Here is a 17,023-nt window from a genome sequence, read left to right on the forward strand (position 1 = left end):
CTTTCAACTTACATGCCCCATGTGTATATGGGATCATGTTCATTTATCTGTCCTTTTCTCTACAACATTTCCATTTGTTTCTTTTACCTTACCCAAACTTATGTCATAAATAAGCTCATGTCATGCACAAAGGCAGGCATGCACGCAAGGGATCACATAAAGGAAATGAGATAAGAGAGTCAAATGTTTGAACTAATTTGCCATGAAAACCCTGATAACATCAAGTAACTTCAGATTTGTCTGAACTATCATGATCGGCTTTGGCCATTATAGATTTATCCCGAACAGCTTGTTTGAGATTTTTATACTGTGTACATGATCCTGATCTTAAGGGGACTTATTTCATTTTCATCCGAAGTATAAATTAAATTTAATTTGCAATCCTGTTTGAGATCATCTCTTAAACCAACAAGCAGTAAAGCTGAAACTGTTCATGGATAATTAGCCTGATTCATGTCGTTCCAGATCATCTCCACCCAACGGAACATGATGAAGATTTTCAAATTTGCTTCAACTTTGCAATTATTAAATATGAAAATATAATTTCTTATGTAATTCTCATATGATGTTTTCTTGCTTAATTCATGTACCCCCTTTTCATATTTCTAAATTTGTAACAAAACACTAAAATACAGTTTTATCCCCAGTGCATACGAAAAATATGCTGGTCCTTGAAAACAACTTTCTTGGACTATACTTTCATAGATACTGTTAATGGGAGGCTCATGTTTTAACTTGACAGCATCTGCTATGAATGTGTCTGGTTTAGCTACATCTCGGGAAGTGTCTTGATTGTGTTGGTTACCATCAAGACACTGTTAGTATTGTCTGAAACTGCTGTGTCAGCCTTGATAAAATTACAAACTGAGCTGTGGAATTACATGGCCAATTGAAATGGATGATTGTGCTTCATCAGACTACAACCATTCCCCATTTTTATCTTTTTCATTCATCCTACCCTCTTATCATCCTTTTATTCATTTCCTTATTCCTATATAATTCAATCTCTCATTTCTTCCAACTTCCTACAACCCTCCTTGTTTCTCCATCCATTCATCTTAAATTTTCTTCATTCCCTCCATTATATCTTTCCTTCTTCATTCATCCAGTCCTCGCTCAAGTTGCACACATCTTCATTCCTCATACTGTCAATCAACCCTTCATTCTTCCAGCCTTCATTCTTCCATTCATTCACATCACACCTTCATTCCTCATACTGTCAATCTACCCTTTATTCCTCCAACCCTTGTTCCTCCATTCATTCACATCACACTTTCATTCCTCATACTGTCAATCTACCCTTCATTCCTCCAACCCTTGTTCCTCCCTCCATTCACAACACCCCTTCATTCCTATTAGCTCTGTTTCTTCATTCCACCGTTCTTGTTCCTTCATGAAATCATCCTACCCTTTTCTTCCTTCATTCTAGCCTCCTTCATTATTCCCACCTACTTTTGTATTGCATTTCATTCCTCCCACCCATGCTCTTCCCTTCATTTATTCTATCTTTCCACCATTTTCATTTATCCTCAAAATTGCTCCAATCCTCATTTCTCCAATCCTCATACTCTTTCCTTTCCCTTCTTTGACCTTTACTGACATCTCTCCTAGTGCCCTATTTAATATGGATTGCTAGGAAAAGCGTTATGACTCTAAATGCTGATATTGCTGTTTAATCAAATTTATCGTGAACAAATTTGCTGTTTTACAATCATGAAGCACTGCATGGGCAGTTACATTGCATTTTTATTTGTTTGGCAAAGTTATGTTCCAGAAAACCCAATTTCCTTCTTATCAGACCATGATTGTGGTTTGAAGACCATTTTCTAGGGTTGTATTGCCTGCACATACTAATTAAACACACTTTATAACTACCATACCTTTCTGTCATGGCTTCATTTCAACATTATGGCTCTTCCCTTACTTAAAAAAACATTTATTGATTTGGAAATAGCCTTTCCAGACACAAACTTCTAACTTTAAAAAACTGGTGATAATGAATATTTTTTGCTATTTTCAAAGCAATAGTTATGAATTATAAGGCCACAATTTTAATCTGTTCTAATAACTGGAACCTTCTCACACAGCATCAGTGTTTATCTAAATTGATTGCTAAGGTTCGCTACCATGTTGGGGATCTGTTGTTGAGTGGGCAGATAAAATCTTTACTTCACAAGGGAGCATAGGGTGGCTCTATGGGCTCAGATACCTATGATGATCCGTGTTCGAATTGGTCTTTAGTAACCCAAGCTTGTCATAAGAGGCAAGTAGCCTGTAAGTGAAAAAGTCTGGACAAGACAATCAGGTGGTGAACAGCATGAGCATTTATCTGTACCACTGGGATTCCATAAAGTGTCAATCAAGTCAGCAAACCTAACCATCTGATCCTGTTAGTCGCCTCTTATTTATTGAAGACCAATGAAGCCTTGTAGGCCAAGTCACAGATAATGTTAGGGGTAATGTGGCATTATATACTATGAAAATAAACTAGAGGATTTCTGTTTTAGGCCGATATACGTTTTCTTTGGAAGTGATATGTTTGTTTATGGATTTAGAAAATGTTCTGTTCACAATGTGTCATGAATTTTGTGTAAACAAGCCAATTTTGTGCGGTTTTCTTGATGTGCACATGAACATGGTGGTGTCAAATTTAAAATTAACAATGAAATGTGTCAGTGTGTTGCTGTACGTTTCAGTGATAAAAGCCAGACTGAAAGTGGTTCTAACACTGTGTTTTCTCACTTAAACTTGTTTGCAATGTGGCATCTGTCAGAAACAGCTACATGCAAGTGGCTTGTTGGAAGTTTGAACAAGTCACGGAGCATTTTGGCAAGAGTTCTTAACATTACTAGGTCAGTTATTAGCAGATTACAACCATGATGCTGACAAATAAATGACTTCAATGACAGGACAAGGGCAGCAACTGGCACATGAGGTCATTTCATCAGAATGCTTCTGTTGCAAAACTGTGGTCAAAGTGCCTCAGAAACCGATGTCCACGTGTCATCGCTTGACTGACAGTCCATCACAATACATGATTAGTATCATGAATGGCTGAACACCTTTACATGTTATTTATTGTGTCACTTGGCTGAACGATTATAACAACATCCTACAGTCTCATATGCTGTCATTTCTCAGCAACATGGATGTTGTTTTGTGTTTTGGGGGTGTAACACAAGAGCACACAGGGGTGGTAGTGATACTCAGTACCTCTGAATTAGTGAAGACCATTTCTGGTGTCCACTGCCATGATTTTCTGGAATGTTGCTAAAAGCAGGGTATAACCTAAGTCACTCATTCACTTGCCCACTTCCAGCTGAGGAATAGAACCACCTTACCACAGTCAGCACTCGGTTCAGTCTTGTCACCCATTGAACATGTCTGGCATGAGCTTAGAAAGTAGATATTACAAGCACCGATTACTTGTGCTTCCTGTGCAGGAAGAATGGGATGGAATATACTACGATGACACAGGATGTTTGGCTAAGAGCATGCCTCATTGAATCCAGGATTGTCTTCAGAGTAGAGCCAGAAACAATGGGATGGAATGTACTACGATGACACAGGATGTTTGGTTAGGAGCATGCCTCATTGAATCCAGGATTGTCTTCAGAGTAGAGCCAGAAACAGTGGGATGGAATGTACTACGATGACACAGGATGTTTGGTTAGGAGCATGCCTCATTGAATCCAGGATTGTCTTCAGAGTAGAGCCAGAAACAATGGGATGGAATGTACTACGATGACACAGGATGTTTGGTTAGGAGCATGCCTCATTGAATCCAGGATTGTTTTCAGAGTAGAGCCAGAAACAATGGGATGGAATGTACTACGATGACACAGGATATTTGGTTAGGAGCATGCCTCATTGAATCCAGGATTGTCTTCAGAGTAGAGCCAGAAACAATGGGATGGAATGTACTACGATGACACAGGATGTTTTGGTTAGGAGCATGCCTCATTGAATCCAGGATTGTTTTCAGAGTAGAGCCAGAAACAATGGGATGGAATGTACTACGATGACAGGGGATGTTTTGGTTAGGAGCATGCCTCATTGAATCCAGGATTGTTTTCAGAGTAGAGCCAGAAACAATGGGATGGAATGTACTACGATGACACAGGATGTTTGGTTAGGAGCATGCCTCATTGAATCCAGGATTGTTTTCAGAGTAGAGCCAGAAACAATGGGATGGAATGTACTACGATGACACAGGATGTTTGGTTAGGAGCATGCCTCATTGAATCCAGGATTGACTTCAGAGTAGAGCCAGAAACAATGGGATGGAATGTACTACGATGACAGGGGATGTTTGGTTAGGAGCATGCCTCATTGAATCCAGGATTGTTTTCAGAGTAGAGCCATATTCACATGATATTAATGAGTTTAAGTTTGTATGGTACATGACATGATACAGAGTCAAATGCTTTGGTGAATCATCTTACTTTCAAAACCAAATACAAACCAGTCAGATACTACAGTAAAACAAAAGGATGGATGCTTTATTGTTTGGATGTATCTATTTCAGGAACATCTTTCTCGGAGAGACATTCTCGAGCTACATCAGCGTCCACAATGACTGCGATCAGATTTGCAGGGACATCGTCCTCAAGGTAGTAACATCATATCTCATGTTGGTTATTGTCTAACAATTAATTCATTGTGCTTTATCAGTGCTCATGCCTTAGACCCTTTGAATGCTAAGTATTTTATATTAAAATAGTACTAAGGATTATTATACTATATTATATGATTTTATTATGAACATCAGCTTATAAAGTTGAAGACTGCTTCTCTGTCACTTTCACTTCATATTGCCGATACAGATGTCCCACCATCAGACAGTGCCAGGTATCTCGATACTGAAACCTGTAAACTTCTGATGCGTTGTATTGTCACTTCTAAACTCGACTACTGTAAAGCACTATATGCCAGCCTCTTCAATAAATCAATCCAGAAACTACAAAGAATCCAAAATCACCAGATATATCACTCAAACTCTTCAACATGACCATATCGCACCAATACTACTGTCTATACACTGGCTCCCCATCTTGGCTAGAATTCCTTCAAAATACACTACAACGATAACTTTCCCAGCTATCTCAAACAAATTGTCTCCATGTAAGTTTCTCACCACAGTCTTTGATCCTCCTCTGACTCTCTCCTCATCCAACGCATATCTCCAAACCAACTGTGTTTAGCCTTCTCTTTTGCCAGCCCTGAACTGTGGAACTCTCTTCCAAAGGAAATCAGGAACGCGTCCTCAAAAGAAACTTTTAAGTCTCTGCTAAAGGCTCATCTGTTCATCTGTTTATGTAAAAAGCTGTATGAACTATTCCCTTCCCCAGTATTGTCATTGCACCAATGACCATCTCTACCGTGGATATTAGGTGCTCTATAAATACATTATTATAATTACCGACCAGCGAAGGTCCGGGGTAGAATAGGCCTTCAGCAACCCATGCTTGCCATAAAAGGCGACTCAGCTTGTCATAAGAGGCGACTAACGGGATCGGGTGGTCATGGTCGCTGACTTGGTTCACACATGTCATCGGTTCGCAATTGCGCAGATCGATGCTCATGTCGTTGATCACTGGATTGTTTGGTCCAGACTCAATTATTTACAGACGGCTACCATTTAGCTGGAATATTGCTGAGTGCAGCATAAAACTCAAGTCACTCACTTACTATTATTACCATTATTATTTTGGGGGGTTGACAATCTAAGGCTTCTAAATTATTACACTAGTGTTAAGCTATTCTGGAAACTTGACTGTCATCCTGAGAAAAAAGACCAGGTTGGATGTAACTGATGCTCCAAGATCGGAATATCTGGATTGTCTAAGACAGCATTCAAGGCTTCTATTCTGTTACAAAAGTGTGGAGTTCCTTCATTCTTGAAACCTGACTGTAAAGTCAAAGAAACAGGCTGGGTGCTGCTGATGTTCCTAGATCTAGATTATCATTTCACTCATCTGGTTAGCAGTTCCCATCAATAAGCTGTCATATATCATTGGGTTTGCTAAGAAAGTAATGTTCTAAGTTATTTGAATGGGACACAAGTGGCCGTTCTGTGGTGCCATTGATTTCCTGGAAGTGAGATCACATGTCGAGCAAGAGAAGTTACTTTGTGTGAAATGTAAACACTTTTAGTCAGTCAACATTGATCAAAGCTGGTTTATTTACTTTCACTTCTTATCAAAGATAGAACTATTTCAAGTGAAGGATTATTTTTAAACCAAATTCTTATTCATATTGCATTCAATTTTTGTGTGTATTTTTATGATTCATCATAATATCCAACACATCTCAACAAGTTTGGCTTTTCTGTCATGTTTCCATCTACAGGCTTGTATAAGATACCACTTGATGTGAGTAGTTTATGCATTCTGTTGTCAGTTGTAAAGATACTTCTTTCACTGATTTTCACAGACTGCATGTTAAGGGGATTCATTCTAACAATTACAGTTTCCATTGAGAAGTTCCATGGAAAAGGGTATCAACAACTGTCTGTGGGATTTAATGCTTCAAAATCCATTCAGCTACATGCTCAGCTACTTCAGTGTAAACATTAAGAGAAGTGACAGTTTCAGCACAACTCCATATAAAATGTACAGTTTGATTTTTTGACAATAATTGAAAACTTACAGCTGCATTAAAGCCTAAACTGTGAATGAAGACCTAAAATAACTATATCAGAACTGACAGCAAATCTGCTGATTAGGATGTTATATTCCATGTTGAAACAATTGTTGTCTGCGATATGTTTTGACACTAAAGTGGGAATACTCGCTTAACACGCAATTGCAATAAATATGCAGGGTGTCAAGTTATTACAGAAAGACCTGTAGATTTCCAGACTTGTGTCAAATGGCAAAACATGATATACTTGCAAAATAATTAAAATGCAAGGGACAACATACCATTAATCTTGCGCCATGTGTTCTTCCACTGTCCAGTGAGGAAACTGAGTTACTTTTGAGGCAACTCCACATTTTCTATGGATAGCACTTTCTCCCAGTATTATCTACCATAATATCTTTAGCTCCATATCCAGTAGAGTTTCTACAACAGTGTTAAGTTTCTATACATATTTATTGACTCTGAAGTGGGATATTATGATAAAGTAGTATCTAAGGACTTTACTTCACTCTCCAGCAGATTAACAATGTTTGTAGCATGTTAGTCAAAGGGGGATAACTCCAAATTGTGCTTTCAAATCGAGAGGAGATGGGAAAGGGAAATGCTTTCAATTCTGATAGGGGTCACTTACCCATTTTGTTCAGTGTATTGTTCCATTGGATGTTTTCAATATATAGCCAGTGGTAGACAGCTGTAAGAACATACAATGTAGATAATAAAAATTTTGATTCTGATCAAACTGTTTTTTATTTAAAGAAAGATATAGCGGCTGACTCAGACTTTCTTCATAATACAATCTGACATGTAACATATGTTACATTTGACCACTTTTTTAATGACTTTGTGTAATCGTAGCTTTCGGCCGTGGGAGACATGCCAATTTACACTTATCAGAGGGGTAGACAAAGTCCACAGTCGAGACTACCAAATGTCCGACTTCATTTTTTTGGAAGTCCTGGTGGCTGGGTGGATTAGGCTGACTTTGTGTGCTGGGGATTAGGTAGCTGGCTCTGAGGGTGTGAGTTGAATTCCCCGTTGGGATTCAACAAAAGTACTAGAATCTGTACTTTGCTGTAATCCCAAATGTAATATATGTTATATAGATGTTGACCCCTTTCTAAATGGCAATGTGTATCACAATCAGACATGACAAATTCCAAAGGAACTGAACCCCCTTTACATTCCAAGCAGTTCCTTGAGCATAGGGCAAGGCAGACATGTCAGACTTCGGCAGATATTCCACTGAAACCGTTATGTAAAGATAAAAGTATTTAAACTATTGCAAGACTGATTTATCAGGAAAATATTTAGATAGATTTGCTGTAGTGATATCCATTAAGCAGACAAATGAGGCTGATATAATCCTCTCATATATGAGTACATCACATGGACATGTGGCAGTTAGCCCATGGTGATCCTTGTCTACTGAGGTAGACTTGCATCTAGACTCTGAGATGATCGTTATATTACAGAAAAAATAGTCCCTAATTATGATCATAAAATATAATGAAAAGGAGCCCAGAGACTTTATTCAGAAACTATGGTCATCTCAACTTGCCACCTATTCTAGACATGCACAGGCTTTTGTGGATATGTTGGTTTCATTGTCTATATGACAGACTAGCACTGCTCCTGTACTTGTTATTACAGGCAGACTTGCAGACCAGCTCCCAGAGGCTGTCTCTGTCCAGCATCAACTCACAGCCAATCATGGAGCTCTTGCCTGACCACAGCATTGATGACGTCATACACCATGAGGTCAAGGAGCTTGGCACCCACATGTTAGTATCCTGTTCAGGGCTTTCAATGGTGATATTTCCCTTTTACTAAGTGTACCTGAAAAGAAAACAAAAGGTAAAAACACCAACTCAACTCCTGTCTACTCTGACTTTCTCAGTGACCCATGAATTTATGCGTTATGCCTTCTGCAACCCATACTAGTTGTTAGAGGCAACAAACAGGATTGGGTGGTCTGGCTTGTGGACTTGGTTAGCACATATCATCATATCTCAGTTGGTAGGTTGATGCTCATGCTGTTGATCACTGGATCATCTGGTCAAGATTTAATTATGTGCAGACCACCACCATATAGCTGGAATATTGCTCAGTGAAGCGTAAAACTAAACTCACTCACTCATTATTGCAAACTCACTAATACAATACAAACTACTGCCTCAGTAAATGATTCATAATATCCTAACCCCAGACTTCCAACTGTAGACATGGACTGGAATCAGAATCAGTGTTCTGTTACATGTTCTGACTGTCTTCCAGCTTGGTCTGTGCTGTCAGCTACACGCCACAGTCAGGGGAGAAGCTGCAGTTTCGGAAGTTTTTCAAGTTTCAGGTAAGACAATAAAGGGAGGAGACATGAGGAACTTCTGATTATGAAAATCGTCACCTATTGGAATCTTCAAAACAAGAAACACTGCATGACTGTTTACAAGTTAATCAAGGAATAAAAATAGACAGATAGTGTTCACAGTGGTATAGCAGAATAAACTCATACTTGTGATGTATGACCAGGTACTTGCTGAATGTTTTGAATTTGTCTCTAAAAATGACAACAAATTTAAGTTGGGTATATACTGTTGTGTAAAGGCTCTCCTCTTGTGTTTTGTTTGGGGTTTTTATGACAGGCAGGCACACTGATAAAAGATCACTGTTCAAATCTGGGATATTGTTAAAAGTATCAATGCCCAAAGTACCAAAAGTATTGTAACATTATATTCAGCACTACAATGTAAACTTACTATTAAAGCCTCTTAACCTTTATTATTCTTGTCATCAGTGATATCGTGCTAATACATATCGAGAGATATAGCAATGTCGAACATAAACTGTCATCACCAAAATCACGCTATTATATAGCTGGAGATATAGCTTTATTGAATATAAACTGCCGTCAGTGATAACATTCTAATATATACCTGGAGATAGCTAATATATAGCCAGATATGTAGCTATATTGAACGTAAACTGTTGTCAGTGATATCATGCTAATACATATCCGGAGATATAGCTGTATTGAACATAAACCGCCATCAGTGATATCTGACTAATATATAGCTGGAGATATAGCTATATTGAATGTAAACTGTCATCAGTGATATCATGCTAATACATAGCTGGAGATATAGCTATATTGAATGTAAACTGTCATCAGTGATATCGTACTAATACATAGCTGGAGATATGGCTATGTTGAATGTAAACTGTCGTCAGTGATATCATGCTAATATATAGCTAGGGATATAGCAATACTGAATGTAAACGGTCATCAGTGATGTCAAGCTAATATAGAGCCAGACAAAATGGAAAGTGTTAAATACCAACCGTGAAACTTTGAGTGATACATACTGCTAACTTGGGGTTGAATACTGAAAAGCCAGGATAAAACATGGAGTGGAAAGAGGTAGCAAATCAGGATCCTATATGATTCGTATTAGACTGACTTACTACATGATGTTTCACTGCCCATGTCCTGATTGGTGCAAGAGTTGAGAGACAGTTGTGTTAAAGATGTGGGCTTTTGTTGAAGGTGCTGAAACCACTTGATGTTAAAACCAAGTTCTACAACGCCGAGGTAAGAGCCATGTAATCTCCCTCTGTTCAGTGTACAAGTTGTGTTATTTGCACTCTGTTGCTGAAAACACTTTCCTTGAACTAATGACTTTCAATATTGTAAAATGACATAATTGCAATTCCCTTTTTTACAGTATTTTCTAAATAATCTCATGGTATATTTTCAACCATGTTTGGCTTTATAAATGCGTTCAGAACTATTTTGGTTGAATAGAGATACTAAAAATTGGTAGTTTTATTTGATGACTTTTGTATTAAGTTTATGTTTTTGAAATCTAACAACTAATATTTTTAACTGGTTCATCAAGGACAGTAACTCTACTTTGTATTCATTGTTCAATTGTTCCATTGTCATGAATCATCATTTTGTCTTCAACACTTCAATCAGTTTGTGTACTGTGCCTTGAGATATATAAGCATGAAACAAAATTCGGGGAAATTACATGGCAGATTTTGCATATTAATCAGTCATAATTTCTTGTCAAGCATGTATATAGTCAAACATGGCATTTAGTTTCTATGTCACTCAAATGTTTAATTTCACTTTCTTATGATACTTCCTAGTATAGCTATTATATTATGTGACAAGAACATACTGTAAACTGATCAAATTGCAGATACTTGGTAATTCATTTCAGACGTCTCTGCTCAAAGCACAGCTAAAATTTTGTTCTCGAATCTGTTTGAACACATTTTTTGTGTCCATTGTTTATGTTTAATGTTCACTTGATGCTATATATTTGATTTTAATTCCTTCTCCTTTGTTTCCTGTTATTTGCATGGGCAGGACTTTTTAGTAAGTGATTTCAATTTTCTGTTGGTCTGTGACTAACCATGCTTGTTTAGCTACACTGATTTGCCTTGATGTTTTACACTGAGTCAGATAAGGGGGGCACTGTTTTGAACTAATTATCACATGTTTAATATCTAACTTTCTTGAATGTATAAAACATGATGGAATTTAGGAAGAATTTAAAGTCTAATCAAATCAGAACCATATACTGCAGCAAGATGTACATTCATATATCACACAATAATAAAGTTAAGGCAAATTAGTCAGTACAATTTCTTTAAAATGCCAGTAAACAAAAAGCTTCCTACATTAAATAACTTATCAATATCAGATTTTCTAAATGGAGTTTTCATTTTATATTTCATGTGTAAATTGTGATTGAAATAAGTATAAAAGTTATATTGACAATGGTGAATACCTCAGTATGCTGTCATCAGTTGACCAGTGTGTCATAGACATGGTAAGATTTACTGTTACTGTTTACTGTGGATTGTTGATTTGGTATGTATGGGGAAATTGACCCAGTGTATCTCATGAGAGTTTGATGCTTCAGATTTTGACTGCTGCCACCACTATTTGAAAACCATGTAGTGCATTGGCAGCTGATGCATACATGTATCTCCATGTAAACCCTGCAAAAACTTCTGTTTATCATGTCATGGGTCAAGGTCATTCTTGAGGTCATAGATATAATGTAGGTCAGTGAAACTTTTAGTATTTGTCTTCCTTAGAGTGTGGAAGGTCTTAGTAAGGTAGTCATGGTGAAGGAAAGTAAAGTATCCAGGTGAATTTTTTCATATTTACTTCAAATTCCACATTGAGATATCATGTTTTGCCTAAAAGATGGTCTGGCCCTTCCAAATGCTCTTAAAAACATCTCAAGGTCATGAGCTCAGAAGTTTATCAGAATTGCTATAACACCAGTAAGTAATCAATATTGTAGTATGGACTTTGTAGTGATATAAGTAAATATCTGCTGTTGAAATGTTTTGGTCCTTTGAATTAAAGGTGATTGTGTGTTTTCTCTCTGTCAGTCAGGATATATGTTGTAGGAGCTGGAATGTTAGCTGAGGGTCAAAGTCAATCAGCTGGATGAACTTATAACTATACCTGGATGTTTATGTAACTGTGGAATTATTGCAACTACCGACCTGTTGGCACATAAGTTTTCCAGTTCAGGAAATGGCATTAGACCAAAGTACAAGTACATATTGTAGGGTAGCTAGAGGAACAGGACTAATTTGTAATGTTTTTTATAGCATTTGAGAGCAAAAGTGAATGGATAGATTTGATGAGATAAGGTGTCACCTCATTTGGTTAGAATGTTCACATTTTCTGATTTGATTTTATAGCTTGGGGCTTTTATGAAATGGTTGGATTTGGAGCTGCATCGTGATTTGAACATCTTGTTAAGGTCCACATACATCACATTCCCTAAGTAAGGAATGACTAAAATGAGGATTGGGACATTGCAGTGTGTCACCAAAGTGATTCTGTCCCATTTTTCTCTGATGGTTGTCATGGTTTCATGATGAAAAGCACTGCATGTATGACCCATGTATTAGGCAGTGACAATCCAGCTGGAATATTGCTGACCCAGCAGAATACGACATCCACTTATGGTAGATTGTTGAATGAGTTTACATGTTCTTGTTGGCCATCCCCTCGAGTAGAGTAAAGCGCATGGTCTGTAGTTCACTCAATCATACATACTTGATTGAATATTGACTTACCTTAGATTCCAGTTACCTCCCCTTCCACTTTTCATGTCGATCACTTTCTTAACATTTGTGTGTGAATGCCACATCACTTAAGAACCTTTGCATTCGTGTCACAATCAATTTTTCGATTATCTTGTCACTTTTTTAGTTTCGTTTCTTATAATCATGTTATGAATTTTACACATTGCTGACACATTTTGGTTATTGCCTGTGGATTTTCTGGGTAGGTACTAGCCTCCTGCAACAATTGTGGGTGGTAAAAAACACCTTAACACATCAGGTGGTCTAGCCCAGTGATTTTGCTGATATCCTGTCATTGTATCTCAACTGGATGGACCATTGCTCATAATTTCAATTACTGGATCCAGATTTTTCACAGGCTGTTGTTCATGCTGAGTGATCAGTGACAAACAAACATTCTGTACTTCAGTGGTGAATTTTAAACAAACTGTATGTCAGATTACAATTGGTCTTCAGCAGCCATTTTTTAAAGAGGTGACCGAGGGAATCAGGTAGCCAGGCTTGCTGGCTAGGTTTAAGCATGTCATCATAATCACAGTTGCAATCACCTGGCCAACAATCCATGTTAAAAATAACAGAGTTTTATAAATGGACATGTATTGTAGCAGAGCTTGTTTGATTCTTATTTAATGCTGCACTGACCAATTTTCAGCAATATGGCAGCCGTCTGTATATAAACAGGTCTGGGCCAGACAATCCAGTGATTGAGATCATGAGCAACAATATACGCAGTTTGGATACGATGACATGTGTCCGTGAACCAGACCACCCAATCCCAGTAGTTGTCTCTTATGACATTGGTTCCTAAAGACCACTTCTAACCTGGATCTTCACAGTGGGGTAATAGCAAAGGATGATTGTAGCTTGAATAAGAGATTAATCATGCAGGGTTATTCCAAGAGCAGATATATTCAGTATGACAACATGTGTATGATACCATTCTTTATTGTCGATGTTGTGTATATGGTCTGGACTAGAATTCTTTCCCATGATCATAGTTCCCACAATCCTCCCCTAGATGTGCCATATTTTGATGTTGTACAATAGAAGTGATTAGTGGGTAGCTTCCATAGAAACATTTGAGCAATTCGTGCAACAGAAAGGTGAGAAAATGTTTACTCTCTTCCAAGTTCTGTTAGATAGTTCTAAGTCATAAGTTCTATATTTTCTTTGGCACTTTTAGACAAGTGAATATAAACAGTGTTATCAAACTGATAAACCAGTGTGATAAATATGCAAATGAGAACACAGTATGTTTATCTCCACAATACCAACACAGGATTAGATGACTCTATGGAGTCAAGGGAGAAACTGTGTGGTTTATTGGTTGGTTTGTTGTTTTATGCCAAACTCAGCAATATTACAGCTATATGGTGGCAGTCTGTAAATAATCAAGCCTGGACCTGACAATCCAGTGAACAACAGCATGAGCATCGGGATACCCCAGTGGGATAAGATGACATGTCAACCAAGTCAGCATGCATGATCACCCAATCCCATTAATAGCCTCTTATTAGAGGCATGGACTAATGAGGATTAATTAACCTATATCCTCATGGGTATATATTGAGTGATTAACCCATTGTTTGAATGGGTTGATTTCATGTTTGGAAACACAACAAGAGCTTCTTTTATCTCTAGAGACTGTGAAGTATGTCAGTTTATGTCCCAGATTGAAATGAATATTTTTTATGCTAGTGAAGGGGCTGATTTAGAACTGCTTGTATAACTGCTTGGATTGGTAAAGAAGGACTGGATATTCAACATGTCACTTCCACATAAGTGTACTGTTGACATGTTTGATTTTTCATGAAAACTTTCAACATTTTTCAGGCAGACAGTTTTAAAAAATGATTAAAATGCACAAAGAATAAAAGATAGATGTATGTTGAAAAGGATCAAGGTGCAGTATTCATGTTTTCTATTGTCAAAGTATAATATGCTGAGTCTTGACATTGGTGGTTTACCATTACACAAAGTGTCAGATTAATACATGACAAGCATGGGTTACTGAAGACCAGTTAACCCGGATCATCATGGGTAGATATTGAGTGGAGCTCCATTGTGATGGCATCTGACTTTCCTGTGTAACCTGAATCCTGAACTGAACTAAGTTATTTCATTTTCAAGGCCAATTTGGATGTATGTATAAACATTTTGTTGTCCTCTCATGCCCATTAACTCTGCTGTCACCCTGACTAACTCTGTATGGACTGCCTGGCATGTCTGTCCTGTCCACTTCCACATGAATGTATGACAGCAGACGTGGAGAACTTTCCTGCAAACACTACAGATGTACAATCACAATCTCAGAAATCAGATCTTTTACTTCAATATGATATCTCTGCACATGAAAACCCAACCTCCTCAAAGGTGATAGTGTCAGGTGAACTTTCCGTCTGGCCAGCCAGTGTTAAGACTTCTAAATTCACAGTACCAGTGAGTGAAGCATTACACCAGCTTATCTGCTTTGTTTAACTAAAAAATTATCCATATGACCTTTCACAAATGTACTAAAGAAGACTCTGCTATTATATTATCATATTTTTAACACCCTGACATGTGATTCACAGCCTTTGTTTAAAAATTGAATTGATGTGAAACATAAACCCTTTTGTTGTTCATTCTAATTGTACAGTCAAATATTACTCAGTGTTCACCTGACATGACCGTATGTGGAGATGTTGTCATATCTTTAAGCAGAGCGATATATAAGTAAAAGATATAATTTTTATTAGCTTAACACAAGCAGTAATGATTATATATGCTCTTTTCCATGTGCATCCTTCTGTATCACATTCATCCTATGATACGTATGGCCATAAACATCACATGTGTAATTGAAAAAGGTGTCAAATGTATTTGGACTCATTTGATATTTCTTGGTCTTTGGATGTTCTACTGTTTCTAAGCCCAAATACTGCCATGAATCAAACAAATTACTCCTTTTTTGATGATCACTGGTCTTTATAAATAATTTGTGTACTGATAACACTAGCCTAAAAAAGTGATTTTGGAAAAAATAAATATATTAATATATTATCATCACAAAACCTGATAGCCATGCTTTGAAAAACACATTGCTTATTGCATTCTCTGAGATGAAAGTATTTTCCATTCCTGTTTCTAGTGAAGGTAGAACTTGAAAGAATCTACCTGAATTTGTATGTTTATCATTAGTTTTAATTGCATTTTTATTTTATCCAAGATATGACCCAAACCCATAAACCATGTGATGAAAAATTAATAAGCTGAAAATATGCATCACATCATTCTGTGGTTCAACAAATACACACAGTATTGTTATACACTACTACACCAAACTCCACTGACAAGTATCGATTCCCTTAAAGCAGACAGGCATGTTGTTCCAATCTCCTTTGAGATTTGTTCTTGTAGACAAATTTGGACTTTTGTTGTATCTTACATAGTAAGAAATGAGATATATGAAATGTAAAAAAATTATGATTTTAAACAATATGTATATAAACTAGCTATATAAGGGATTAATTAACTAATTTTAATGAAGTAGTGTTTATATCCTTGTAGTTGAAGCAGTCACTCATTATGTTAAAGACTTGGGTTCGAACCTCCACATGGTACAACATGTGATGCCCATTTCTGGCATCCCTCAATGACTTTGCTGGAATTTTGCTAAAGCAGCTTAAAACCATACTTACTCACTCACTCACTCATCCTGGTTATGTATCTTCACCAACGTGGCATGACGTCCTCAAAAATACATATACTACTGGTCCTTACTGCTTTGATAAAGTTTTGTATACATACCTGCACGACTGTAAATTTGGGGACTGTAAATTTCCACAGTCATTGGTCCGATTATTTAGTGAATTTCCATGGGATCATTTTGTAAATCATCACACTCTCCAACTTGTACAGTCGTATTTAATACACTTTTAAATCATGCAAGATTATTTTGTAGGCTAGTAACTTTCAGGCAGTGCTAGCCTGACTGGCTAGCAAATTTTGGAAACTATTAGATAGATGTTATATTAATAACTGCGGCACAAAACATCACTCTCACAGCTTGAGATGTCATGGGTTTGATTCCCTGTCTGATTATGTTTCCACAGCTTGTTTTCCTCCCATAATAATATGGTATGCCCTGATGTATCTGGGATACTGTTTAAAGCAGCTACTGCCTGGACGTATTTTGATATGACCCTTGACTCAATATATCTTGTATGTTCATATGTATTAATTGCTTGACAGACTCTTTGCAAATAATCCCTCTGAT

The 17,023-nt window shown here is 37.2% G+C and overlaps 1 protein-coding gene across 2 annotated transcripts in view; it reads left to right on the forward strand.

Annotated features, from left to right (window-relative positions):
* Positions 1–17,023, forward strand: part of LOC137292146 (trafficking protein particle complex subunit 13-like) — a 176,475-nt gene that overhangs the window by 151,308 nt on the left and 8,144 nt on the right. For both annotated transcript variants that reach the window (XM_067823686.1, XM_067823687.1), the window contains exons 3-6: positions 4,529–4,613; positions 8,296–8,426; positions 8,920–8,992; positions 10,187–10,231. In XM_067823686.1, the coding sequence (XP_067679787.1) occupies positions 4,529–4,613; positions 8,296–8,426; positions 8,920–8,992; positions 10,187–10,231 (334 nt within the window). The remainder of the gene's footprint in view (positions 1–4,528; positions 4,614–8,295; positions 8,427–8,919; positions 8,993–10,186; positions 10,232–17,023) is intronic.

The sequence above is a fragment of the Haliotis asinina genome, chromosome 7 (assembly GCF_037392515.1).
Source record: "Haliotis asinina isolate JCU_RB_2024 chromosome 7, JCU_Hal_asi_v2, whole genome shotgun sequence".
NCBI classification, from domain to species: domain Eukaryota; kingdom Metazoa; phylum Mollusca; class Gastropoda; order Lepetellida; family Haliotidae; genus Haliotis; species Haliotis asinina.